A 21,988-nucleotide genomic window follows, 5' to 3' on the forward strand; every position below is an offset into this window, starting at 1 on the left:
GCCACACCTATTTCCGGAACTTGCGTATTCGACACTTAGGAGATGGAGTCTTAAGGTTGTGTTGACAGAGAGCCCGAGTCTGTAAAGTCTTTATGCAAAACAAATAAATATATTGATATCTGTCATCTGCTTGTATTTGTGTCATTTTGAAAGCCTGAGGTTCAAGTCAAACGTCTGACGGCAAAAGGCGGAACTCCAAATCATGACGGCATTTATGCCGAGTCAGAAATGCTGAACTGGGTCAAGGGTCAGGCCAACGATGTTGGGTATTTATGGATATTTATTATGTACAATGTATACCATTATAATGCAGACATACCACACCAACAACGTGAAGACAGCCACTCTTCTGCTGTATCATTTTCATAACATTAATCTAATTCCCCTTTTCAGCGCCTTTCACTGCTTTCAGCCATATGAGTTCAATATTAGTACTTAATAATCCTTTGAAAGTATTGAGGCACACAGGAAAAATATAGCATATAAAATTGGAAAAAAAACATTGAAACAAAAACTAACATTGACTTGTGTGTATACATGTGTATATATACAAACAGGTTAGAACCCATTAAGAGAGAACAGCAAGTTGAGTCACATGACCCTGCTTCCTGCACTGCCATTGGTCAGCCGTCGTTTGAGCCATTCGGTTAGCTACACCACCCTCTTTATTACCCAAATTGAAGAAACGCAGCATCACAGAAAGGGAGAGCATGTGGAGGTTAAAAGTCCCAGAATTGTGCCCCCCCCCTGCATGCTGTACTGGATTCTATTTTCGCAGAAAGGGGGACATTGTGCAGGCGGTAGGGTTACATACACATGTCTCTCACATACACACGCAGGTATGGATTTGGCTTATGGTACATGCGTGTGTATGTGTGACTGTAGGGGGCGCCAAATGCCTTCCATATTCTACCGTTCCCCTCAGCGCGTGTATCTATGTACAGCCAGCTGCACGGCCGCAGCCCGTGTGTCTTTAATCGTATGTACAGTGCGTTTGTGGGGCCGTGCACTCTGTATGTTACATGCATGTGTGTGGCCGCCTGCCGCTGCTCCTTCTCAGTTCCAGATCTTGAGGAAGCTGTCCCAGGAGCCGGTGGAGACCGCCATGCCGTCGTCCGTCACGCCTAGACAGCTCACGCGGTTATCGTGGCCGGCCAGCACTCCTGTGGGGGGTGGGGGGTTATTTTCTGCCTCCACCTCTCGTAATCAATTAATATCAGTCCAAAACGACAAAGTGCTCTATAGCTCCCCCTGCTGCCCACCTGCTCGGTCGCCCTTCATCGAGTCCCAGATGTTGCAGTTGAAGTCGTCGTATCCGGCCAGCAGCAGGCGGCCCGAGCGGGAGAAGGCCACGGAGGTGATGCCGCAGATGATGTTGTCGTGGGAGTAGAGGCTGAGCTCCTGGTCGGCCCGCAGGTCGAAGAGCCGGCAGGTGGCGTCGTCAGAGCCAGTGGCGAAGGCACTGCCATTGGGGAAGAACTGAGCCGGGGAGAGAGAGAGAGATGAGTTTAGAACCTGCAGGTAGATGGAGTTTGGATGAGAAATAGGATGGAGAACTCTTGGTTAGGTGGAAGAGGAAGCGACAGGTGGAGTACCACGAATGACAACATTAAACAGGGTAGTAGGGAGGGACAGATGCGTTTCACACGCCAATCAAGCGAGGATTTGAGTAACCTGGAGGCTCAGCTGCTATAGCATTGGTGCCCCCTCCCCCCCAGCACTCACGCAGACAGCGTTGATGTCCGACTCATGCCCGATGAACGTCTGCCTGCACATGCTGTCCCGCACGTCCCACAGCTTAATGGAGGCGTCGCAGGCACCCGACACAAAGGTGCGAGAGTCCGGCGCCAGGGACAGGCTCATGACATCGCCGCTGTGGCCCGAGAACACCGTGGTCTGCTGGCCTGTCTCGATGTCCCACAATGCACTGGGGGGTGAGCGCGTGCCACAGCGAAGGTCAGACAGAGCGAGCGGATCAAAACAATCTCTATGTTCTGCTACGTGAGGGACTAAAGAGGCACTTCTGGGCATTTCATTTGAAGAATAAAGATATCAAGTGTTAGGTAAAAGGAAAACATCGGGTAACAGCACTTCAGCCCATATTTAAAAACGACATAGGTGACTCACCAGGTCGTGTCTCCTGAACTTGTGATGATCTGATTGTCGTCGATGAAGCGGCAACAGGACAAGTATCCTACGACAGAGGGACACCCAGGAACCATCAGACCAAGAACCGTCTGATCTGAGGTCAGCGCTGCACGCACACACACTGGCCAGCTGGATTTCACCTCCCACCAGTTAATCTTGTTTATTAATCTGATTATCTGAAGGAAGCTCTTGTTCTGTTGTGTTGATGAAGTTGCTGGGGTGAGCAGCACATAGAATGAGCCGTCAGCAGAGGACAGACACTAGAGAAACGCTGCAGCATCTCTTAAAGTCTCTGCATTCGCCGATGTGCAGTGACCACACCCCCATGACTGGCCACACCCCCAAGTGGCCACACCCACAACTCGCAAGACCATGGAGGGACATCATGTTACTAATATTCTCTCTCTCCACACTACGGACCAAACACCAGGGCTCAAAATTTTAGGGCTGCAGCCAAGTGGGAGATTGCCAGGGAGGCTTTTCAGCCATGGATACCGACGGCACTCCTGTAATTAACTAGCAGTTAATTAAATGACATCCAGAGGGGTGGCGTCTCGGAGGAGCCAGGGATTTGCTCAGTCTCAATAAAACTCACCAGTCTGACAAAGTCCCCCCCCGACCCCAATATCATTCACAGAAAAGGGATGTTTGACCTGATAACAGGACTTATACAGATTAACAGATCACACTCGTCGTGCACTGATAGTGTTCTGGAGGATTTATGAAACACACCTAAGGAGGTCCATTTACTATAATTTAAAATCCCATACTATTGCTGGAGCTATTTTATATAAAACTACAAAAATCCACACCTTTCTTGTGCAGAAAAGGACACACAGGGTGTGCAAATGAGAGATGCTGCGACTACGCTGATGCACAGTTGAGGGGCAACCTGTGACTGTCATCAGACTCATGTGACCAATCATGTGACTGTCATGTGACCTGTCATGTGACTACATGAGTACCTGTATGGCCGGGCAGCTCTCTGCTGACCCTCACATTGCCCTCCCGGGTCTTCAGGCTGTAGATGGAGCAGATGTTGTCCAGCCCCCCGCAGGCCACAAAGTTCCCCGAGGGGGCGTACGCACATGTCATCACCCAAGAGGAGCGCAGGGGGATGGCGTGCACCTGGAAAGACAGGCATGGTGAAATGCGGTTGGACAGATAGATAAAGAAATCAATGACACACACACACAGCAGAGGGCACACAGGGCCACATACACAAAACTAACACCTTACAGCCTTTGGGGGCTATTTCACTTGGCTGGGGAGGAATTACCTTGTTGGTGGTGTAGCTGTCCCAGATAATCAGTTTCCCATCCTGAGATGCACTAACAAGTAGCCTGTGGAGAGAGAGGAAGCCATTCCACTGAGAATGATCATCCAGGAGACTGGGAACCAGAACTCCCAGTAAGAGGCTATGGCCACGAGTTCTAGTATTTAAACTAATATTGAAGTAACTATTTGGCTGAACAGCATCCAGACCTGTTAGAATCTTATATACCTGGATCATGTCCCCCCTTAGTCTCCTTTGCTCGAGGCTGAACAGATTCAGCTCAGCTAACCTCTCCTCATAAGACATTCCTCTAAGACCAGGAATCATTCTTGTAGCCCTACGTTGAACCTTTTCTAAGGCAGCAATGTCCATCTTAAGGTATGGTGACCAAGCCTGCATACAATATTCTAGGTGGGGTCTTACCAAGGAATTGTATAATCATAGCATCACCTCCCTTGACTTAAACTCCACACACCTAGAGATGTAACCCAACATCCTATTGACGGAGTGGTGGCTCTGAGGCTAAGGCTCTGTGCCAGTAACTGGAAGGTCGCTGGTTCAAATCCTGTGAATGCCCAGAACGATTCTACTCTGTCGGGCCCTTGAGCAAGGCCCTTAACCTGCAATTGCTTCATCCTGGGTATGACGTTAATCTACATCCTATAAGGAGGTCCTTCAACTTACAGGGGAAAAACTTGGGGGTTGGTGGCAGGACTGGCACTCCAGCCACTGTAAAAAAACTCGCACTGGTCCATTCGGACTAGTATGGTGCTGAGGTATCACCTGCTACATGGCTGCACTCAGGTTCTCATCTTTGAGGTGGTTTGTCATGTGGTGGGTGTGGCAACGTGCTGTATCAGTGCATGATCCTTACCTCTCTCCCACACCGGCGAGAGTGGGACATGGAAGCATCAACATACACACTGAGGTCTAAGAGAGTATAGTACTGCGATTAGCACACAGGATGTGACCCAGCACCGGCATCCCAGGGGTAAACAGGAAAAACTCGCCTTGAGTCGTTGCCCCAGTGCATGGCATAGATCTTGGCCAGGTGACCTCGCAGAGTTCGGCGGGTCCTCATCTGGATCCGGCCCAAAGGGTCCAGGCCTGCTGTTATCTGACACACATACACACCCAGAGTGATGAGCATGCGGCCGGATCCCTGGGGGCAGGCCATTGTACCATGATGCCCCGAGACGCTCACAGAGTGTGGCGGCTGTACCTGGGTCAGGGTGGAGTCTCCACATGCTTTCCTGGCGTCCTGTAAAATAGCAAGAGATACAGTCCCTGACACCAGCGTTCAGCTTCATCCGGGTCCATACTGCACAGTGGGGCTTGAACCCGGATTCTCCAGGCCTCAGCTCACAGCCTCCCGCCCCAAATCTCTTACTCTTATCTGATTCCTCAGTTGCTCGGCCTCCTGGCGCAGCTGCTCCAGTTCGCTCATCCTCGATTGGGAACTTTGCCTGTCAATCCCACGCAACTCAGCCAATGAACAACCTGGAAAATAAGGTTGGATGAGCTGGGAGTGGAATACAGTTAAATGATAACCAATCAGCACTAATACATTTTTGTTTACTAACGCAAAAATTTCCTTCCTATTTTGCCTTCTGTTCACATTACCACGGATCTTTTTTCTTCCCCAGAAAAATTTCACCGCTCTCCGGCAACTAATCTTTCTGTAAACACATTAGTGCAGCCACTCATAAACATAAAGATTGTGTTACGCCTACAGCAGTGAGCTCTGATTGGTTCGTACTTGCTCGTGACCCATTCCTGATTAGCTCTCTTCGTTTCGTTGTCTTTTTTCCTGATTGTTTATTCTTCATGGGACTAAAGAACGCTTTACCTTTATTTTCACGGAAGGAAGCCACATGTGAACATGGAGGACGTACAGGGCTTTCGCTAACTGGCCTATGGTGTTTTGTTTACTTGTGCGCATCTATATCATGTTTTCTGTACATTACATGCTGTTCAGCTATTGTGGAGCCCAAAACGAGACTGTACCTGAGCCGAGTTTAAGTGCAGCTCTAGCTTATCATAAAGACACCCAGCCATCGAACATGAGAGTGGCTGAAACTGAGGGGAAGAGAGTGAGACGTGTAGTGACTACATTTCTGGACCCCTGTGTTGTTCCTGTGATGGTTCCTTTTATGTACGGCTTTGTGTTTTTGCGACGCTGCAGTACTGTGATATTTCGCTTTTGCTTAATAAAAAATGTGCATTTACTGTAAACCTTGGTTGTGTGTGAAATTAATCAACAGTCAAGTATTTAAAAAACAACTTTCTTAGTAATCAAAGTCTAGTTATTACATCTCTGCACTTTTAATTTATTATCTCTGAACTATTTATTTACTGCCTGTTTGCACCTTGCACACCCTGTTACTGTGATGTTAAGTGCACTATATGTTACTATATGTTACTATATGTTGCACCGGGGCCATGGAGAAACGTTGTTTCATTACTCTTTGTACATGTATGAAGCTGCTGATGACAATATAGTAACCTTGAAAGTCAAAATAAATGATTTAAAATAGATACTTTGCCACTTCTAAAATTATAAAAAATTTTGGTTGGACAAAAAGCAGCGAGTAGTTATTAGAGGCACAATGTCACAGTGGGCCTGCGTTCATAGTGGGGTACCGCAGGGTTCAATTTTAGGACCACTATTGTTCCTAATTTACATTAATGATATTGACACCAATACATACAGTAAACTGGTTAAATTTGCAGACGACACCAAGGTGGGTGGTGCAGCAGATACTGATCTAGCAGCAGAGAGGCTACAACGGGATCTGGATTTAATTAGCGACTGGGCTGATACTTAGCAGATGAAATTTAACACAGATAAATGTAAGGTAATCCATGCAGGGAGCAGAAATATAAAGTACAGATATTTTATGGGTTCCACTGAAATAAAGGTAGCTGATTATGAGAAAGATTTCGGTGTGTATGTTGATGCTTCCATGTCCCCCTCTCGCCAGTGTGGGGAAGCAATAAAAAAAGGCCAATAGAATGTTGGGTTACATCTCTAGATGTGGGGAGTTTAAGTCAAGGGAGGTGATGCTACATTTATATAATTCCTTGGTAAGACCTCACCTAGAATATTGTGTGCAGGTTTGGTCACCGTACCTCAAGAAGGACATTGCTGCCTTAGATAAGGTGCAACGTAGGGCTACGAGAATGATTCCTGGTCTTAGAGGAATGTCTTACGAGGAGAGGTTAGCGGAACTGAATCTGTTTAGCCTTGAGCAATGGAGACTAAGGGGGGACATGATCCAGGTCTATAAGATTCTAACGGGTCTGGATGCTGTTCAGCCAAATGACTATTTCAATATTAGTTTAAATACTAGAACTCGTGGCCATAAGTGGAAATTAGCGGGAGAACATTTTAAAACAAATTTGAGGAAGCAATTCTTTACACAGCGTGTAGTTAGAGTATGGAATAGTCTTCCTGCTAGTGTAGCGGAAGCTAAAACCCTGGGTTCCTTTAAATCAGAGCTAGATAAGATTTTAACAACTCTGAGCTATTAGTTAAGTTCTCCCCAAATGAGCTTGATGGGCCGAATGGGCCACTCTTGTTTGTAAATTCCTTATGTTCTTATGTTCTTAAATCACACGTTGTGCTCGAGCTACAACAAATATAAAGTGCACCACTTCTAAAAATATATGATAAAAAAAGCTTTGGTTAAATGTGAAGATGAAAAATGTCAGAAATATATACATTTAACGATCACTCTTATAGCTACGTCATTTGCCTCTGTGAACGCAGAGGTTTTTTTTCCAACACTAGCGATAACAGTACTGCGGACGCAGATCTTTTCTTTCAGAAACTCCCGTAAAAAAAATGTTGACGTATTAGTATTTGAGACATTCTGTACTTCCTTCAGACTTTAAAGAAACACTTACCAGCAATTTACAATGCAAACAGCATCACTCACACACTATACAGATTCCATTCTCTGTTAAAAGCCACTTGTGTTTCTCAGATCGAGTTCCGTAATCCAAATGTTTACATAAAGCATAAACCAGTGTAACCCTGAACCATCCACCACGTAATCCCTAATCTGATGTAATCTAGGCAGAAATATCATCCACAGAAAATCAGCAATGCAGAAGCACTTGATAAGAGGGAATGAGATTAGGATTAGCACCGATATCAGAAAGTCAGCCCAGTACGGGTGTGTGCATGTACATGCTGGCTGTCATCAGAAAAGAACAAGTTAGCCTAATCCTAACACCAAAATATCTTTATTATGCTAATTAACTACAAAAGCATCTCTGATGACAAGAGTACCTGACATAATTATAGTCATCCTCTACTACTTTTGTAAAGCCTAGTTGATACTGCATGTGCACAGTTGATAAGCAAAAAGACCGCTAGTCTCATAACAACCCACAGGGGTCAGCACTGAGAGCTTGAACTTGCCGAGACTAATGGTGCGTTCGATTATTTCTCTCCAAGTCGGAACTCGGATGAAAACGTCACGATACGTCACGAAAAACATCACTTCCCGTCGGAAACACGGCCCTTTTATGACGTTGAAGTCGGACAAGATTTTGTTGTCCGAGTTGCCCCTGTGACGTAATTTCAACATGGCGACTTGGTTTGTTTGTAGTTTGTTTACCGTTCGAAAAAAGAATATCGCTATGAATGTACTAAAATATTTTATAAAGCTTTTAATGTGGTTTGACTAGTTCGTGTTTCTTGTTTGTCTCTCGGAAAAATCTCCATTTCTCCATTTGGAAAACTCCAAACCTGCTAAAATATAAAGCAACAACACACAGCATCGTGTTCATGGAGGCAGCCATGTTTGTTCCGAGATGTGAGTAGCTCGAACGGGAGATTGTCGGACGTGATGTCACGAACGCACCATAACACACACCAGTCCAGACCAGACAAGTCGAGCAGGAGTGCTGTGGCCTCAGGCTGATCTGCATTAAGGAGCCCAGCTCAGGGTTCACATTCTCGCACAGGTCGCAGAGTCTGCTCTGCAGAGTTTTGCATAGCAAACACCAACAGAAAACCCCAGTACTTCCTAACAACCCTTTTATTTACTCGTTACGGTGAGTGCGGGACAGGGGGCGCCAGCGAGCATTCCAGTAGTAATTCAACAGTAATTCAAACGAGAAGCGGTTTGGTTTGCATGTGAGGCCCATTCTGCCAGCTGACCTCCCCCCCATCATTTCCATTCTGTCTCAGGTAGGGTGTACAGAAATATATACATCAAAATGGGGCCAGAACTGCCTTTTCAGGGGCCCTAGGCAAAGATTAAGGGACTGCCTATTCTGCCTACAGCCACAGCCGGCCCTACAGATGTCCGTCTACTCCTAAAACTAACACATAATATTGCAACTAAATTAGCAATTCATTGGGAGTCACAGGTGTTGCGCTTTTTTTAAGTCCCCATAAGCATCACCCCCTCCTACTGCAGGAAGCAATTATCTGGATCCCCGTTCCCCGGGGGAAGCTCCAAGCAGACGGATCACAGGACCTTAATGGAGGGCGACAGGGGGAAATTAGCTCAACTCTGTCTCATAGTGCAGCTGCTCAATTAGGCAGAGGGTAAAAAACCACAATATCACAGTACCTTCTGGGATCACAAAGTGCTTCTGATGCCTGCTACTTCGTATTTGTAACATAGAAACATACACTGATACAGTCATAAAGTAGACCTCTGGATATAGGGTAGCTGTTTGAAGAACGTTACCAGTGAGAAACAATGCAAGGAAACGACATTTAATGTGACCATCCGCCTTAAAGGCATGTAATCACGCAATCACATAGGCCTATTAAAATGTCTTTCGGGGGAAAAAAATTCAGCACTGTACAAAGATTGCGCTTTTAATCGTCAGATCAAACGGGACTCAATTGGCACTGTATGTTCCCAAAATCATCACAAAACCGAAGCATCGAGGTTGACCCTGAATCAACTAATAACCAGCAGAGGCCGATGGCTACATCCTAGCAGGAATCCACTCCGACGGGCTGTACTTTAATACAACAACCTTTAAACATTTCCCCGTGAATTATACCACCGCCCAAATACGTGGGGGCGTTTTTCATAATAAACAGTATTTGTGGGTTTTACCACACTAACCAGCTATATTTGCAGGGCCGGTGTGTGCAGAAAACACCAGATTTTAGCAAAACGGTACAGGACGATGAATGCACGGTGCTCTTGCGGACTGACCGTACGTGCTGACATCAGGACAGCCTCCCGCAGTCTATATTTAGCCAGAGAAGTGATCGGTGAGGAATAGCACGACCCCCCCAGCCCAGCTACTGTAACACATCCGCACCTAAGCAGATAAAGCACGGCGGCTCTTCCTTCCTGCACATCTGCAGCTGGCCTCCATAGCTTCGTAAACAGGATTCAACCTCTCCTACGCGCCTTTTTAATATATAATTTCCTGTGCAACCCACAAAGCAATGTAGCCCACACTGATGAGTTTTCTTTTTTAAAACTGGTGAGTAGTCCCCACCCGCGAATAAACCGACTTACTGATTCGTTGCCATTACCGGTACGATCAGCATTCAGCCGGTGACAGTAGTTTATCCACGAAACGGCCCTTACAGTCTCATAGTGACATGGCGGAGACTGAGATTAAAAATCGGTCTTGTACTTTAGGGTCCCCACGGGGAAATTTGCCAGCCGGGGGGGTGCCCAGTGACAACTTTTGCCGACACACATACCCACTGGCCCACCGAGAAAATGCACCGTATGCCAACCCAGCCCTGCATACCGGGCCAATCCCGGCCCCAAATTCCGACATATCGACACGCGGATCCAGGCACAGCCATCAAAGCGTAGTTGTGAAACGTGACTTCAATCTTTTCATTATACCAACACGTATCCATTTAACATGGCGTGCAGCCGCACAATAAGATCATTTGAGAGGCCTGGGGCTTGGGTTTGGGCTGCAAAGCCGCCTCCACGAATTGTAACATGCCGGTAATCCAAGGCGTCTATCCGGGACCACAAGTTGCATGCACACGGTTCCCATTTCCGCTTCTTTTCCCAAGAGCAACAGCACATCAACAGTACAGCACCCACCCTAAGCTGCACGCTCCTATTTTCTGCAGCGTGACATCAATTATAAAACACTGACAAGTACAGAATCCGGTGCATCCGTATAACCCGTCAGCATATGGATGCAACGTATTACTATGTGTCTAAGAATTTCCCCAGGCGAGATAGTGTTCTCATTGTTGTCACAAATTGATTAGCAATAATTTATAGACAAATATGATGTGGCGCTCTGCAGTACTTTACGGTGCATAAGACGACAGACTGTTTGGTAAGATCATGCCACAAACCACTTTTCTGTGCAGTGTGGGAAATGTCACGTTATTGAATTTGCATAAATGTATAGGTTACATTTTCACCGCCCTGAGACCGTGTGGTTTATTCTAAGGCTCCATATTTACGTATTTAGGCGAAAGCTTCATAAACGGCCCTACAGGGAGCCTGTGAGCTGGACGAGCCTTAAGTCTTGGTAGATTTTTGTCATTTAGGGGACAAAAACTAACCTTTTTCTCGGTCTTCAAAAAAGCAAATGCAGACAGACTTCTGAGCAGTTTGCTTTCACTTTCTTATCCTGGTTATTGAGTTATCAGGTAACAAAAAAAGACAGCGCAAATTTAAAAATGTATTGCTGCAAAATATTTTTTCATATGGCCTCTTCAACATACGAGTTCTCCACTGTTCTCGTTTCTTTTGTAATCCCGTTTTTTTCTCCCAGGATTTCTTTCTTTCTTTTAATTCCGACTGATTCTGGGGGCTGAAAAGACAGTTCTTTGGGAACGTTGCATGTGAACATGCGGAGATGCCCAACGGATTAGTTCAACCGCAGAAAACTATCCTAAAACAAGCCCTTAAAGCTTAAAATGATCGGTGGCTTGGTCTTCTGTTTGTTTTTAACAATCCCTCTGTTCCTTCCCTCTCCCTTAGACAGTCGCTTCTTCCCCCTCTTCCCTACCCCCGCTTCGCTATGTCCGTCTCCACCTCGTCCAAAATCCAATTATTTTATAAAAAAAAAAACTAAAAATGGTTCGCACTCCGGTTGCAAAGCGATGACTGCAAAAGCGGAAAGTACAATCACACAGGTCTTGGCAGAGGTGTATAAGACCCGTCCATTGGTGCAACAATAGCAAAAAAAAAAACACAGGAATTTAGTTATGAATACATCCTCATACGCTGTAATATATCAGAAAACACACACAGCCACAAGTCCTAAGCGATCACCATTATAATGCGCCGAGTTTAAACGCAGATCCTCATACGCACAATTCAACCACACCCATTAAGTGAGACTGTACCATTGTTTATCAGTCCTCCAGTGGTCACAGCATTCATGAGGGGGGGTTGATAAATAATCAGTACAAATTGGTTTGAGGATAATTCAGGACATGTTTAAAAATGTATGTTATATTAAAGATCTAACGTAAATACAAAATATAATTTCAATTTCTTAAATAAAACATGGGGTGTAATCCAAATATGTGCTCGATATTTTTTCGCGCCCTGCTCAGCTGGAAAGTGAGCCCGTCTCGTTCGTCACGTGACTGTCACAGACTTTCAGATGAAATACATGACTGTTCAGGTGTTATCTGATTTCTTCAATATTTATACGTTTAGTAACAAAAAGTAGGTTTTCCCCAAGTTTTATTTGTAACTATTGCACCGTGGTAAATAGTTGCCTAAGTAATCTGTCTTGATTATGTTTAAAAACTTCATACCACCCATGCTCCAACCAAACGATATATTTAAATGATCGAATATCTGTGTTGCTTGACCCATGATTGTGGATTTGCCACAAATACCCCCCCCCCCAAATCACCACCTAAATATTTTTTTGAAGCTTAGGCATTATATATTACCGTAGCAATCTATTTGCAATTCCTACTTTATTTATATTCATAACGGTATCTTAGAAGAGAAAACCCGCGAAACCAAATAATCAAACGTCACGTCACTTTTTATTTGTGTTGGTTAAAACATATATGCTTCGATTCATGAAAAAACTTGCACATTTCTCATATGGGACAATTATGGGGTCGTTTTTGTTCCTTTACAGCAACAGTACATATTGAAAACATCTACTTAAGGTTTAGCTTTGGGTTCAAGGGGATGCGGCTGTGCTTTAAAAAAATGAAGAAGGCTGCTATTGTTCCCTGGACAATCACAGCCACTTAGACTGTTCGGTTTCAATTAGTATTTTGCTTAACTGATGGGTTAACGATGCTCTGTGTCAGAAACACAGGGGAAAAGATTCAAATGACGACTCATTTGGGCAACTGCACCTTAAACAAGTATTGTTAAACTGTGGAACACTGTTCAAACTACAGTTCCGAGGGTCAATCAGTTCGTAAATACGATCAGCATATTATATAATTTAATCCGGGTTTATCCGACATATATTTCAATGCACCATTTGATACTTCAACAGTCAAAATAAATTTCATAGTTTTTGTTAACTGTAACCTAATACAACTATACAACTTTATCAGAATATAACGTTCCATTGGAATGATACAGGAGAAAAATTAACCCACCGTCTCAGGCCCTCTAGGCAATCTGGCCTGAAAACGCAACAGGAAATGATGTCATTGGATAGATAACGCAGGTGTTGCCTGCACGTATGCACACGGTACCCTAATATCTCACGCGAAACCCAGTGGGATGAAAGTGATCAGACCAATTGTGCAAGCATTTCCTATCCTCCCTACTTGATGAACGAGAAATAGTGCATCCCACTTTATGCACTGTTGGTTGGACAGTGGATATGAATTCTGACTGACACAGAACAATGTGTACCTAATCTCAGGTTCCAGCACAAGGTCAAAATAAGTGCCACGTTCCAAATCAGCATGTGGGTACTTATGCTGGAAAACCAACTTCCATTTTACACCCCTGTAAAAAGTACAGTGATGGTATGTGCCACCTGGCCACTTCTTCAGAAACCCTCATTAGGGAGTGTAGTAACGGAGAATAGGTTGCCTAGCAACAGCCACTGCGACGATTCTAGCCTGTGCTGGCAAAGAGAGCACTCACGCTCTGGGTCTTAAGTTATGCAAAAATCAACTGTGTACAGGGTGGGGGTGGTCATACTTGCAAACACAGATACAAATCACGATTAAACAGATGTAAACTCGCGCTGAAAACAACTGCATCACCTTGAACCGCCCAAACTTAAGTGTAACATAATGTTCCACTACACTACACGTCCCTGTGGCTCTATGAATGCATTTGACAGGTTATGTGACAACGCATCGTAAATTACATCTAATACACAAAAAACGGATCCATGTTACCGCTTCCTAGACCTAATAGACAATCATACCTACCTATAATCTCAACCTTATGTAATCCATTTTAAGAACCGCATGACGAAACGCCGACCCCCCTCCCCGTCGCTTTACCTCTTATTTGCCTTCCTTTCTTTCTCTTTCACTCCCTCTCAGTCGCTCTTGCTCCAGTCTCCCCTCCAGAACAGCGTTATGGTTAGTCAGCAGTGCACACCCTTTCCGTCTTGAAACGTGCAGCATGGAGGACAATAATTAAAACGTGGGAAGCGGAGACAGAATATTCGGCAGTACGAAGTGATTGTCCTGCTTTGGGGCATCTAAACGGTTAATGTTCCACCACATAACTTGCTTCATATAAGCCCCACCCCTTTTACGCTCATCAGTAGTTATTTTTTAATTACTGGACTTTACTGTAATATGTTCGATCGTCAAAAGGTACGCGTGCGCTTCCAGCAGGTAATACCGCAAATAGAGAGGTTTCTTTTCTCTTCGAACGCCACGTGCGCCGTCGGTCTGAGCCAATCAGAGGCGAGTGCGCGTTAACAGAAGATAATCAGCGCACTCTCCCTTTGCCCGTATAAAGACATGAGCTGCTCACAAGGAAAGCTTTCGCGGGAACATTTTCACACAAGCCCAAAATAATCCCGCATTAACGTTTCACTGAATAGGAACAAGTGTTATGGGTCGGTTCGGAACTATTCATTTAGCTTATAGTCGTTTTCTTAAAATCCAAGAGTTTCACCGAGAATCGTACATAAAGCTGGGCGCATTCTACCATCTACGACTAGTGTCTAGCGTGTATAAAAAAAAATCTCGTAGTACCCTGAGAACATTGTGTGTAGGTACTGATACATTTTAAGTCGTGTTATTCATTACACTAATCCTAAACATTTTCCATTGGTTGCCAATTTCGATTCAACGTAGCCCAATTAACCTGGTGAGGTGATGCTTAGGATAAACAATGGATTAACAGATCTACCCTTTCTGAAAAGAGGGTGTGTCAGACATTTTTGAACGGCCACACTCACAAATGGTCAATGATACATTGCCATAAGATTCAATATGAAAGGTTTAGTTTTGGCGAGGTACTGCTTCACATGTCTTAAACTTCCGAGACAAATACATTTTCATATACATCAAATAAAGTGGAAGTGAAGTCAATGGACACAAGTTACTCCACCATTCAATGTTTATTTCCATTAGGCGAGTTGAACCAGCAGCAGCTGTGCTTATGCGCTGATTTTACCAAGAGAGACCTTTATTCCATACATGTTACATCCAGTCCTGGAAAGGATCAAAAAAAATGACTATGGACACAGCTTAGAGGATTTCATTCCCAGATATAAAGCCTTAACCACTCAAATATTCACATTATGCCATACAAGATCAAATTTGCACCCAAGGAACAGCAATCCTCAGTTTACACTAGATGAATTATGGGTAATACAGAGTAACCTCTGAAGGACCAAGAACCTTCATTGAATTACCAGGCCCTGAAAGAGCAACAACTTCAAAAATGGCACTAAGGCACAAGCAGTACAGTAAAAGCAAAGCTGAAAGTGTAAAAGCAGACAAGGGATTAGCAGTAGATGCCTATGACTGCAAAACGAGGCAGAGGTCCAGAATTAGACACAGGGAAGAGGTCACTGTGTGGAGGATCCAGGGTTTTCAGAGGGGTTGGTATCCATCCAGTCTCCTCCTCCTCCAGAGGACACAGACCGCTATGACAATCACCACGACGACAAGTGCAAGGACGCCTACCACCAGAGCGATTTGGTGGTCCCTGTCTCCAGGACAGAGGTCCTCTGTATTGGGAGGAAATGGATGCAAAGGGTCAGAAAAACTGCTTTTCATTCAAAGCCAAGACTTGTCTAAAGTAACTTGAGAGAATATGCTTAGATTTGCTAGGAATACAAGACCTTCAGGAAGGCTACCTCAGACTGGAAGCATGCAAATATTGGTTAACATCAATTCCTTACTTGGAGACTAGGGAGGAACACTTAATTCATTCAACAAAGACCCAAAACTATGCCAACACATTTACTGAAGTACTGAGAATTTAACCCATCAGTGAAATAATGTACTAGAATTCAGGTTTGAGTAATGGGCAGGATCTTCATACCAGGGCCAAATTCATTGCCGTCAAATTCCAAGGCCTGCATCTTTATTTGGCTCACATCCAGATAGAGCCCAGGTCCCATTGACACGGACTGGCTGCTGCAGGCGTAAGAATGGTGTACTGCCGCACTGAACATCTGCAGAGACTCATTCTTGGCTCTATAGGTTCCCTGTTCAGGATCTAATAGTGTTAGTGTTAGTCTTATTGGCCAATAGCTTCGATCCATGCTGTACACATTAAGAAAAATTCTTTTCAGCTTACGTCATGCACACACCTTGAAGGTCCAAAAATTCTAAAAGTTCAAGCAGCTTCAGAGTGCAGCTGCACACAAGCTATCAGGCAGGCGTGAATCATCATCATAATGCACTACTGCCTAAAAAGTTACCTGCATCGACGAAAGGGTAAGTGAGCTCAAAGGCAACAGTGCTGACGTAGACTAAACCAAGGGTCACGTTCTAGAGAGAACGAGGGCACAGACATTAGCAACAAAATGGAAATGCTTGTTGGACATTGTCTGTTCCATTAATTGAATTATGGAGTGACTGAAGTGTCACTAAACATTGAATTGAACAGTCATGAAAACGAGAAGCCAAGCTTACTTTCTGGAAACGAAAGAAAACCACTCCTTCCTCAAACTTGAGGTGCAGTGTTGCCGTGGAGTTGCTGCAGCCTCCCGTAGCGACAGTCTCACCAGGTTGGATGATGAAGGTACCATTAGACTGAGGGAGACACCAAGAAAACTAGAACTACAACTCAAATTCAGCCTATGCCCAGGACCACCAAAATGAAAATGCAGCCGATTTAAAACAAACACTGACTGCAAGAATAAAAATGGCAAGTACAGTGAAGCTTGGAACCCTTAAGCTTCAAACAGGAATCTAGGCAGCACGAAGGTCACTTGCATACCTTGTTCCTATAGACTGTGCTGTAGGCAATTCGTATTCTTAGGGCCATCTGAGCCTTGACACACGAGCCACCCCCTCTTGCAATGGTGTAGTTGCCCATTGTCAAGTTGTTGGTTGGTGTAAGCTCTGTAGCTGGGGTGGAAGTGGTTATGACCGTGGTGGAAGGCATTGTGACAGGCACTTCCGTTGGAATGGACTCTGTCGTTACTGTGATGGGCTCCTCCGTCGGGAAAGGCTCAGTGATGGGCTCTGTCACTGGCTCCTCCAGCGGAAAGGGCTCCTCGGTCACTGGCTCCTCCAGCGGAAAGGGCTCCTCGGTCACTGGCTCCTCCAGCGGAAAGGGCTCCTCGGTCACGGGCTCCTCCAGCGGAAAGGGCTCCTCGGTCACTGGCTCCTCCAGCGGAAAGGGCTCCTCGGTCACTGGCTCCTCCAGCGGAAAGGGCTCCTCGGTCACTGGCTCCTCCAGCGGAAAGGGCTCCTCGGTCACTGGCTCCTCCAGCGGAAAGGGCTCCTCGGTCACTGGCTCCTCCAGCGGAAAGGGCTCCTCGGTCACTGGCTCCTCCAGCGGAAAGGGCTCCTCGGTCACTGGCTCCTCCAGCGGAAAGGGCTCCTCGGTCACTGGCTCCTCCAGCGGAAAGGGCTCCTCGGTCACTGGCTCCTCCAGCGGAAAGGGCTCCTCGGTCACTGGCTCCTCCAGCGGAAAGGGCTCCTCGGTCACTGGCTCCTCCAGCGGAAAGGGCTCCTCGGTCACTGGCTCCTCCAGCGGAAAGGGCTCCTCGGTCACGGGCTCCTCCAGCGGAAAGGGCTCCTCGGTCACGGGCTCCTCCAGCGGAAAGGGCTCCTCGGTCACTGGCTCCTCCAGCGGAAAGGGCTCCTCGGTCACTGGCTCCTCCAGCGGAAAGGGCTCCTCGGTCACTGGCTCCTCCAGCGGAAAGGGCTCCTCGGTCACGGGCTCCTCCAGCGGAAAGGGCTCCTCGGTCACTGGCTCCTCCAGCGGAAAGGGCTCCTCGGTCACTGGCTCCTCCAGCGGAAAGGGCTCCTCGGTCACGGGCTCCTCCAGCGGAAAGGGCTCCTCGGTCACGGGCTCCTCCAGCGGAAAGGGCTCCTCGGTCACGGGCTCCTCCAGCGGAAAGGGCTCCAACGGAAAGGGCTCCTCCAGTGGAAAGGGCTCCTCCAGCGGAAATGGCTCTTCCCCCAGCGTGACAGGTGACTCAGTTGTATACAGCTCCTCTGTAGACTCAGTGAAGGCAGACTTCACTGGAAGTATGGTAGGCACAGTGCGCCGTAGTGTAAAAAGTGGCACAATGAAAGGCCTCCCGTTCTTGGAGACAGTGATCAAGGGAGCCAAGTCTGAGGTAAACTGAGAGATTGATGTCGACTCTGTTGCCATGGTACCAGACTCCATGGTAACCCCAGTAGTCTCCATTTCTGGGGCTGTGTCCATGGAAGGTGGCGACAAGGCTGTGGTCCAAGAGTGAGACACCAGAGGTGTAGGGCTTGCATAAATTTCATCCTGGGCAAACGATATGCCTAAAGCAAAAGAGAAATCATTTAGTGATCCAAGTGTAAGATTACATGCTGGTTTACCAGACAGGACAAGCTACAGTTCTAAATTAACCTGGATACCATTTATAAAAGCAAGGCAGTTCATGACATTGAGCCAGGCAGTCTACTCCACTCAATGAGTCAATGTCCAAATTAACCTCCACATTTTTAGATCTTGCTAATGTAATGTAGAATCGTATGCACTCCACAAGGCTGTGGAATCACCAGACCGCTGCATAACAGTCCAAATGTTGGGGTCTTTAAAGCTGAGCTTTGATACAATTAAGAATTCGGTACTTTTAACTTTCAGGTGCAAGGAAATAGCCTTGAACTGGCCGGTTTGTAATTGGTGATGAAGTCTCCTCATAATGCTGGTGCGAGTGATTATCACCAACTTTAGAAGCTACAGCAACACGCTTTCCTCTCGTTATGGAATACAGGTCTCTGAATGAAAGTTTAATTACACGACGTTTTTCAGCATTACTTTTCCTCTAAACAACAGTGCTGTTAAAACCATCGTAAAACAAATCGTTTTACACTCTAAGTTGCCACATACTGCCGACGTTACAGAACAGGCGGCTCAGTTGAGCGCCCAAGAAATGCCAAAATTTATAATCAAATCTAAACTTGCCATCATCAATGACAAAATATGGATTATCTGCAAATAAGGATTCCTTAGCAAATAAGCTAGCTACGCCACAAGTGGTGGGAGGGGGGAGGAAAAAGCTCACATGTGAATAAGGCAAAAGCCACGACGAATAAATGAAATCCGTGTTCAGCCATCGTGACCATGAACAGAGCAGCGCGGCTTGCGGAGCTGGTCGGGGTATCTACACGCCACACCGCAACATCACTCATTAAGCCGAAACACCTCGTGCAACGCTAATAAATGCTGGCGTAGCATGCAAATCACCACCAATAATCCCCACAGCTGCTTTTCCTACGGACCTAATTAACGTCGAAACAATTAAAAGTCATGCAATGCACTGTGATATTATAATGATTTTATTTTAGCGTTCGGTGATTATAATTACGTTGTTTTAATTAAATTTAGGGGGACTTTCAAAACATTAAAGTTTTACCATTTCCTGTATACGAATTTAAGTGGCGTTACTATATTTATTATAGCTTTATCTCTTTTCCTGTATAACTTAATTTCGGCCTAAATTCTCTGTTTCAGAACAAAAGTACGGAATCCGAGGTATCATGGTGTTGTCCATTTATTAAGGTAGCTAAATTAGCGTTCATAAAACAAGATACTTATGATACTAAAAAAAGGACTGATTTGACTAAGCACAAGACACTATAGCCATTCATGAGATGAGGACACAGAATACTTTATGTTGGCGTTACTGGTTAATATTATACACATTTATCTTCTCAGACGGTGTTGTTGCGTGTCTTATAAAATGAAGTATAATAATTTGATATATAATACTACTTTGTGGTTTGTATAATACGCCTTTGTTTGTAAAATTAAAAAATCCTTCCATGAATGATGAACTCGAGACCAAACTCACATGACCTCCCCCCCCCCCCCACAAACACTGCTACGTCATCACCCTGCGTCCGCAGTCGACTTTACGGTTTTCCGCTGCACAGAAAGCAGAAGGCGCTTGTATACTGTAATAACCTTTATTTGATTGTATCTGACCGATTCGCATTTCGGGAGCACTGATAAAACCAAACCTCTGTGATTTTATATAGGCATTATACAGATACTGCTTTGCCATCTTCGTTGCTTTTGGCCACCCTGCACTGATATCGGCGGAAGCCGGGCACGAAGATGGACTCCAGCGTGTCTTTCTTAAAGTACGAGCTGGCCGCCACCATCGAGCAGGCGGTGCGCTGCGCCGTGGAGGCCGTGCTGCGGGAAGCGGCCCGGGTGGTGGGAGCCAAGTTGTCCGCAGCGCATTCGGCGGCCGCCGAGTCGCACCGGGAGAACCAGAGTCTGCGGGAGCGCTTGGAAATCTCTGAGAGCGAGCTGAAGGCCGTGCGCTACTACATGTCGGCGGCCGAGAAGAACATCAAGCAGTGCTTGCTGCTTAACCAGAACCAGCCCGTCACCGATGTGGTGAACCAGCGTCCCGACGACACGCAGTTCCTCCTGCCCCATACCGACGCCTTGACCAGCCCCCTGGGCCGCGGCGCCTCCCGCGGTCCGCTAAGGTCGTTCAGAGCCTCGTCGGGCCGGCCGCAGTTTTCTTCCAAGTCCTTCCCCAGCGTGGGGCTCTGCGTGCCCACGGTGCAGTCTGACCTCGCCAGGGGTGGCGTAAACCGCAGAAGAGTCCGGTGCGTGTCCTCCGCTAGCCTTCCGCACTCGCAGCATCGGCGAGCCGTGCACGCCCCCGAGCTGCAGACGGAGCACATGCTGGTGACGGCCGACAGTGCCGACAGTCACATCTATATTACAGATGAGGGGGTCGCAGATAAAGGTGAGAATTCTTCTATTTCGGTGCCGGAATTAAACTCATACAGTTAATTACGCCCGCTATGAGTCGTGCTTAATAGATATGTTATTAACGTGTATGTGGATGTCTGTTGTTTCAGAATACTCTGGCCGCCTGACGGAAGATGACCCCGGGAAAGTTCACCAAGGCCTGGAAGCAGCTTCTTTGCAACAGGAGGAGCCCGAAATGGCCAAATTCGAATTTGAGGTGGGGGCTGCGGCTGGGGATGTGAACGAGCTGGGACTTATCAGAGTGCTGGAGGATGGCGAGGAGCTGAAGGAGGGGACTGTGAAAATCGAGGACGACGCAGAGGGCCCTATCACAGAGCCCCTCATCTCTGAGCCTGTGGTACCACCACAGCTGACACAGTCGCCCCCTGTGGTCAGTGGTGGTATCGTGGGTATAGGCTTCCCTCCCATATCCTTGGACGGCCCAGAACTGGCCGTAGCTCCGCTGCCGCCGGGCGACAGCGCTGACAAGGTGCACCGCTGCAACGTGTGCGGCCGCGGCTTCCGCCGCTTCTACTGCCTGAAGACGCACCAGCGCATCCACACGGGCGAGCGGCCCTACCCCTGCCGCTACTGCGAGAAGCGCTTCCGCCACCTGGACAGCCTGCACAAGCACCAGCGCATCCACACGGGCGAGCGTCCCTACCGCTGCGCGCAGTGCGGCTGCTGCTTCCGTGAGCTTGGCCAGCTCAAGAAGCACCGGCTGACCCATGCGGGGGCGCCGCCGGCTCCCCCCCACCCCGGCCCCGCCCTGCTTGGGCCTGGGACCCCCTTCGGCTGGTCCCACGTCGGCTCGCAGTCCCTGGATTCCAACTGAGATTGTGATCCAGTGCAGGAGAGCAGAGGGAAAATGCAGAAATTGCATGCAGGCTAACATGCTGAACTCTCCTGCTGCAGCGTGCAATTTTACGTTGCTTTTTTCTGCCCATGAACAGCTGAATTTAGAATTAGTATGGTGCTTAACTTTTTATTCTGTGTTTTGTCCCCTCTCCCAAGGTCTGTTTTATTAAACATTGAAAGAGATACAGTAAAAGTATACAGGACAAAGGAAATTTTTTTTGGTCATGTGCTGTATGTTTATTACATCTTTCGCTGTACCTGCTGTGTGTGATGATGATACAGGTAGGCTATTCTGTACTCTTTTCTCTTGCACCAGAGGACAACTCTTCATGTCTAAAATGTGGATGAATTTCCCTCTGGGATCAATAAAGTTCATCTTATCTTA

General features: G+C 46.6%; 3 protein-coding genes across 6 annotated transcripts; 1 reads left to right on the forward strand and 2 right to left on the reverse strand.

Annotated features, from left to right (window-relative positions):
- Positions 1-262: 262 nt before the first annotated feature.
- gnb2 (guanine nucleotide binding protein (G protein), beta polypeptide 2) lies at positions 263-14,208 on the reverse strand. Of its 4 annotated transcripts, none has more exons than XM_023845047.2 (10): positions 13,851-14,208; positions 4,815-4,924; positions 4,647-4,685; positions 4,435-4,541; positions 3,428-3,491; positions 3,114-3,276; positions 2,128-2,194; positions 1,726-1,927; positions 1,263-1,479; positions 263-1,163 (listed from the first exon to the last, which is right to left on the reverse strand). In XM_023845047.2, exons 2-10 carry the CDS (start codon positions 4,869-4,871, stop codon positions 1,057-1,059), a joined length of 1,023 nt encoding a protein of 340 aa, XP_023700815.1. In that variant the 5' UTR covers positions 4,872-4,924; positions 13,851-14,208; the 3' UTR covers positions 263-1,056. The 4 variants fall into 4 exon arrangements, with proteins under 4 accessions (XP_023700815.1, XP_023700818.1, XP_023700814.1 ...); XM_023845050.2 differs by lacking the exon at positions 13,851-14,208 and adding an exon at positions 12,984-13,004; XM_023845046.2 differs by lacking the exon at positions 13,851-14,208 and adding an exon at positions 10,959-11,758.
- A 699-nt stretch (positions 14,209-14,907) lies between these two features.
- On the reverse strand, positions 14,908-19,233 carry LOC111860783 (uncharacterized). Its single transcript, XM_072706652.1, has 6 exons — positions 19,037-19,233; positions 16,762-18,290; positions 16,455-16,574; positions 16,241-16,310; positions 15,859-16,035; positions 14,908-15,541 (listed from the first exon to the last, which is right to left on the reverse strand). Exons 1-6 carry the CDS (start codon positions 19,161-19,163, stop codon positions 15,405-15,407), a joined length of 2,160 nt encoding a protein of 719 aa, XP_072562753.1. The 5' UTR covers positions 19,164-19,233; the 3' UTR covers positions 14,908-15,404.
- A 606-nt stretch (positions 19,234-19,839) lies between these two features.
- On the forward strand, positions 19,840-21,988 carry LOC111860784 (uncharacterized). The gene is made up of 2 exons (XM_023844788.2): positions 19,840-20,740; positions 20,856-21,988. Exons 1-2 carry the CDS (start codon positions 20,092-20,094, stop codon positions 21,578-21,580), a joined length of 1,374 nt encoding a protein of 457 aa, XP_023700556.1. The 5' UTR covers positions 19,840-20,091; the 3' UTR covers positions 21,581-21,988.

This window comes from Paramormyrops kingsleyae, chromosome 24, assembly GCF_048594095.1.
Source record: "Paramormyrops kingsleyae isolate MSU_618 chromosome 24, PKINGS_0.4, whole genome shotgun sequence".
Taxonomy (NCBI): domain Eukaryota; kingdom Metazoa; phylum Chordata; class Actinopteri; order Osteoglossiformes; family Mormyridae; genus Paramormyrops; species Paramormyrops kingsleyae.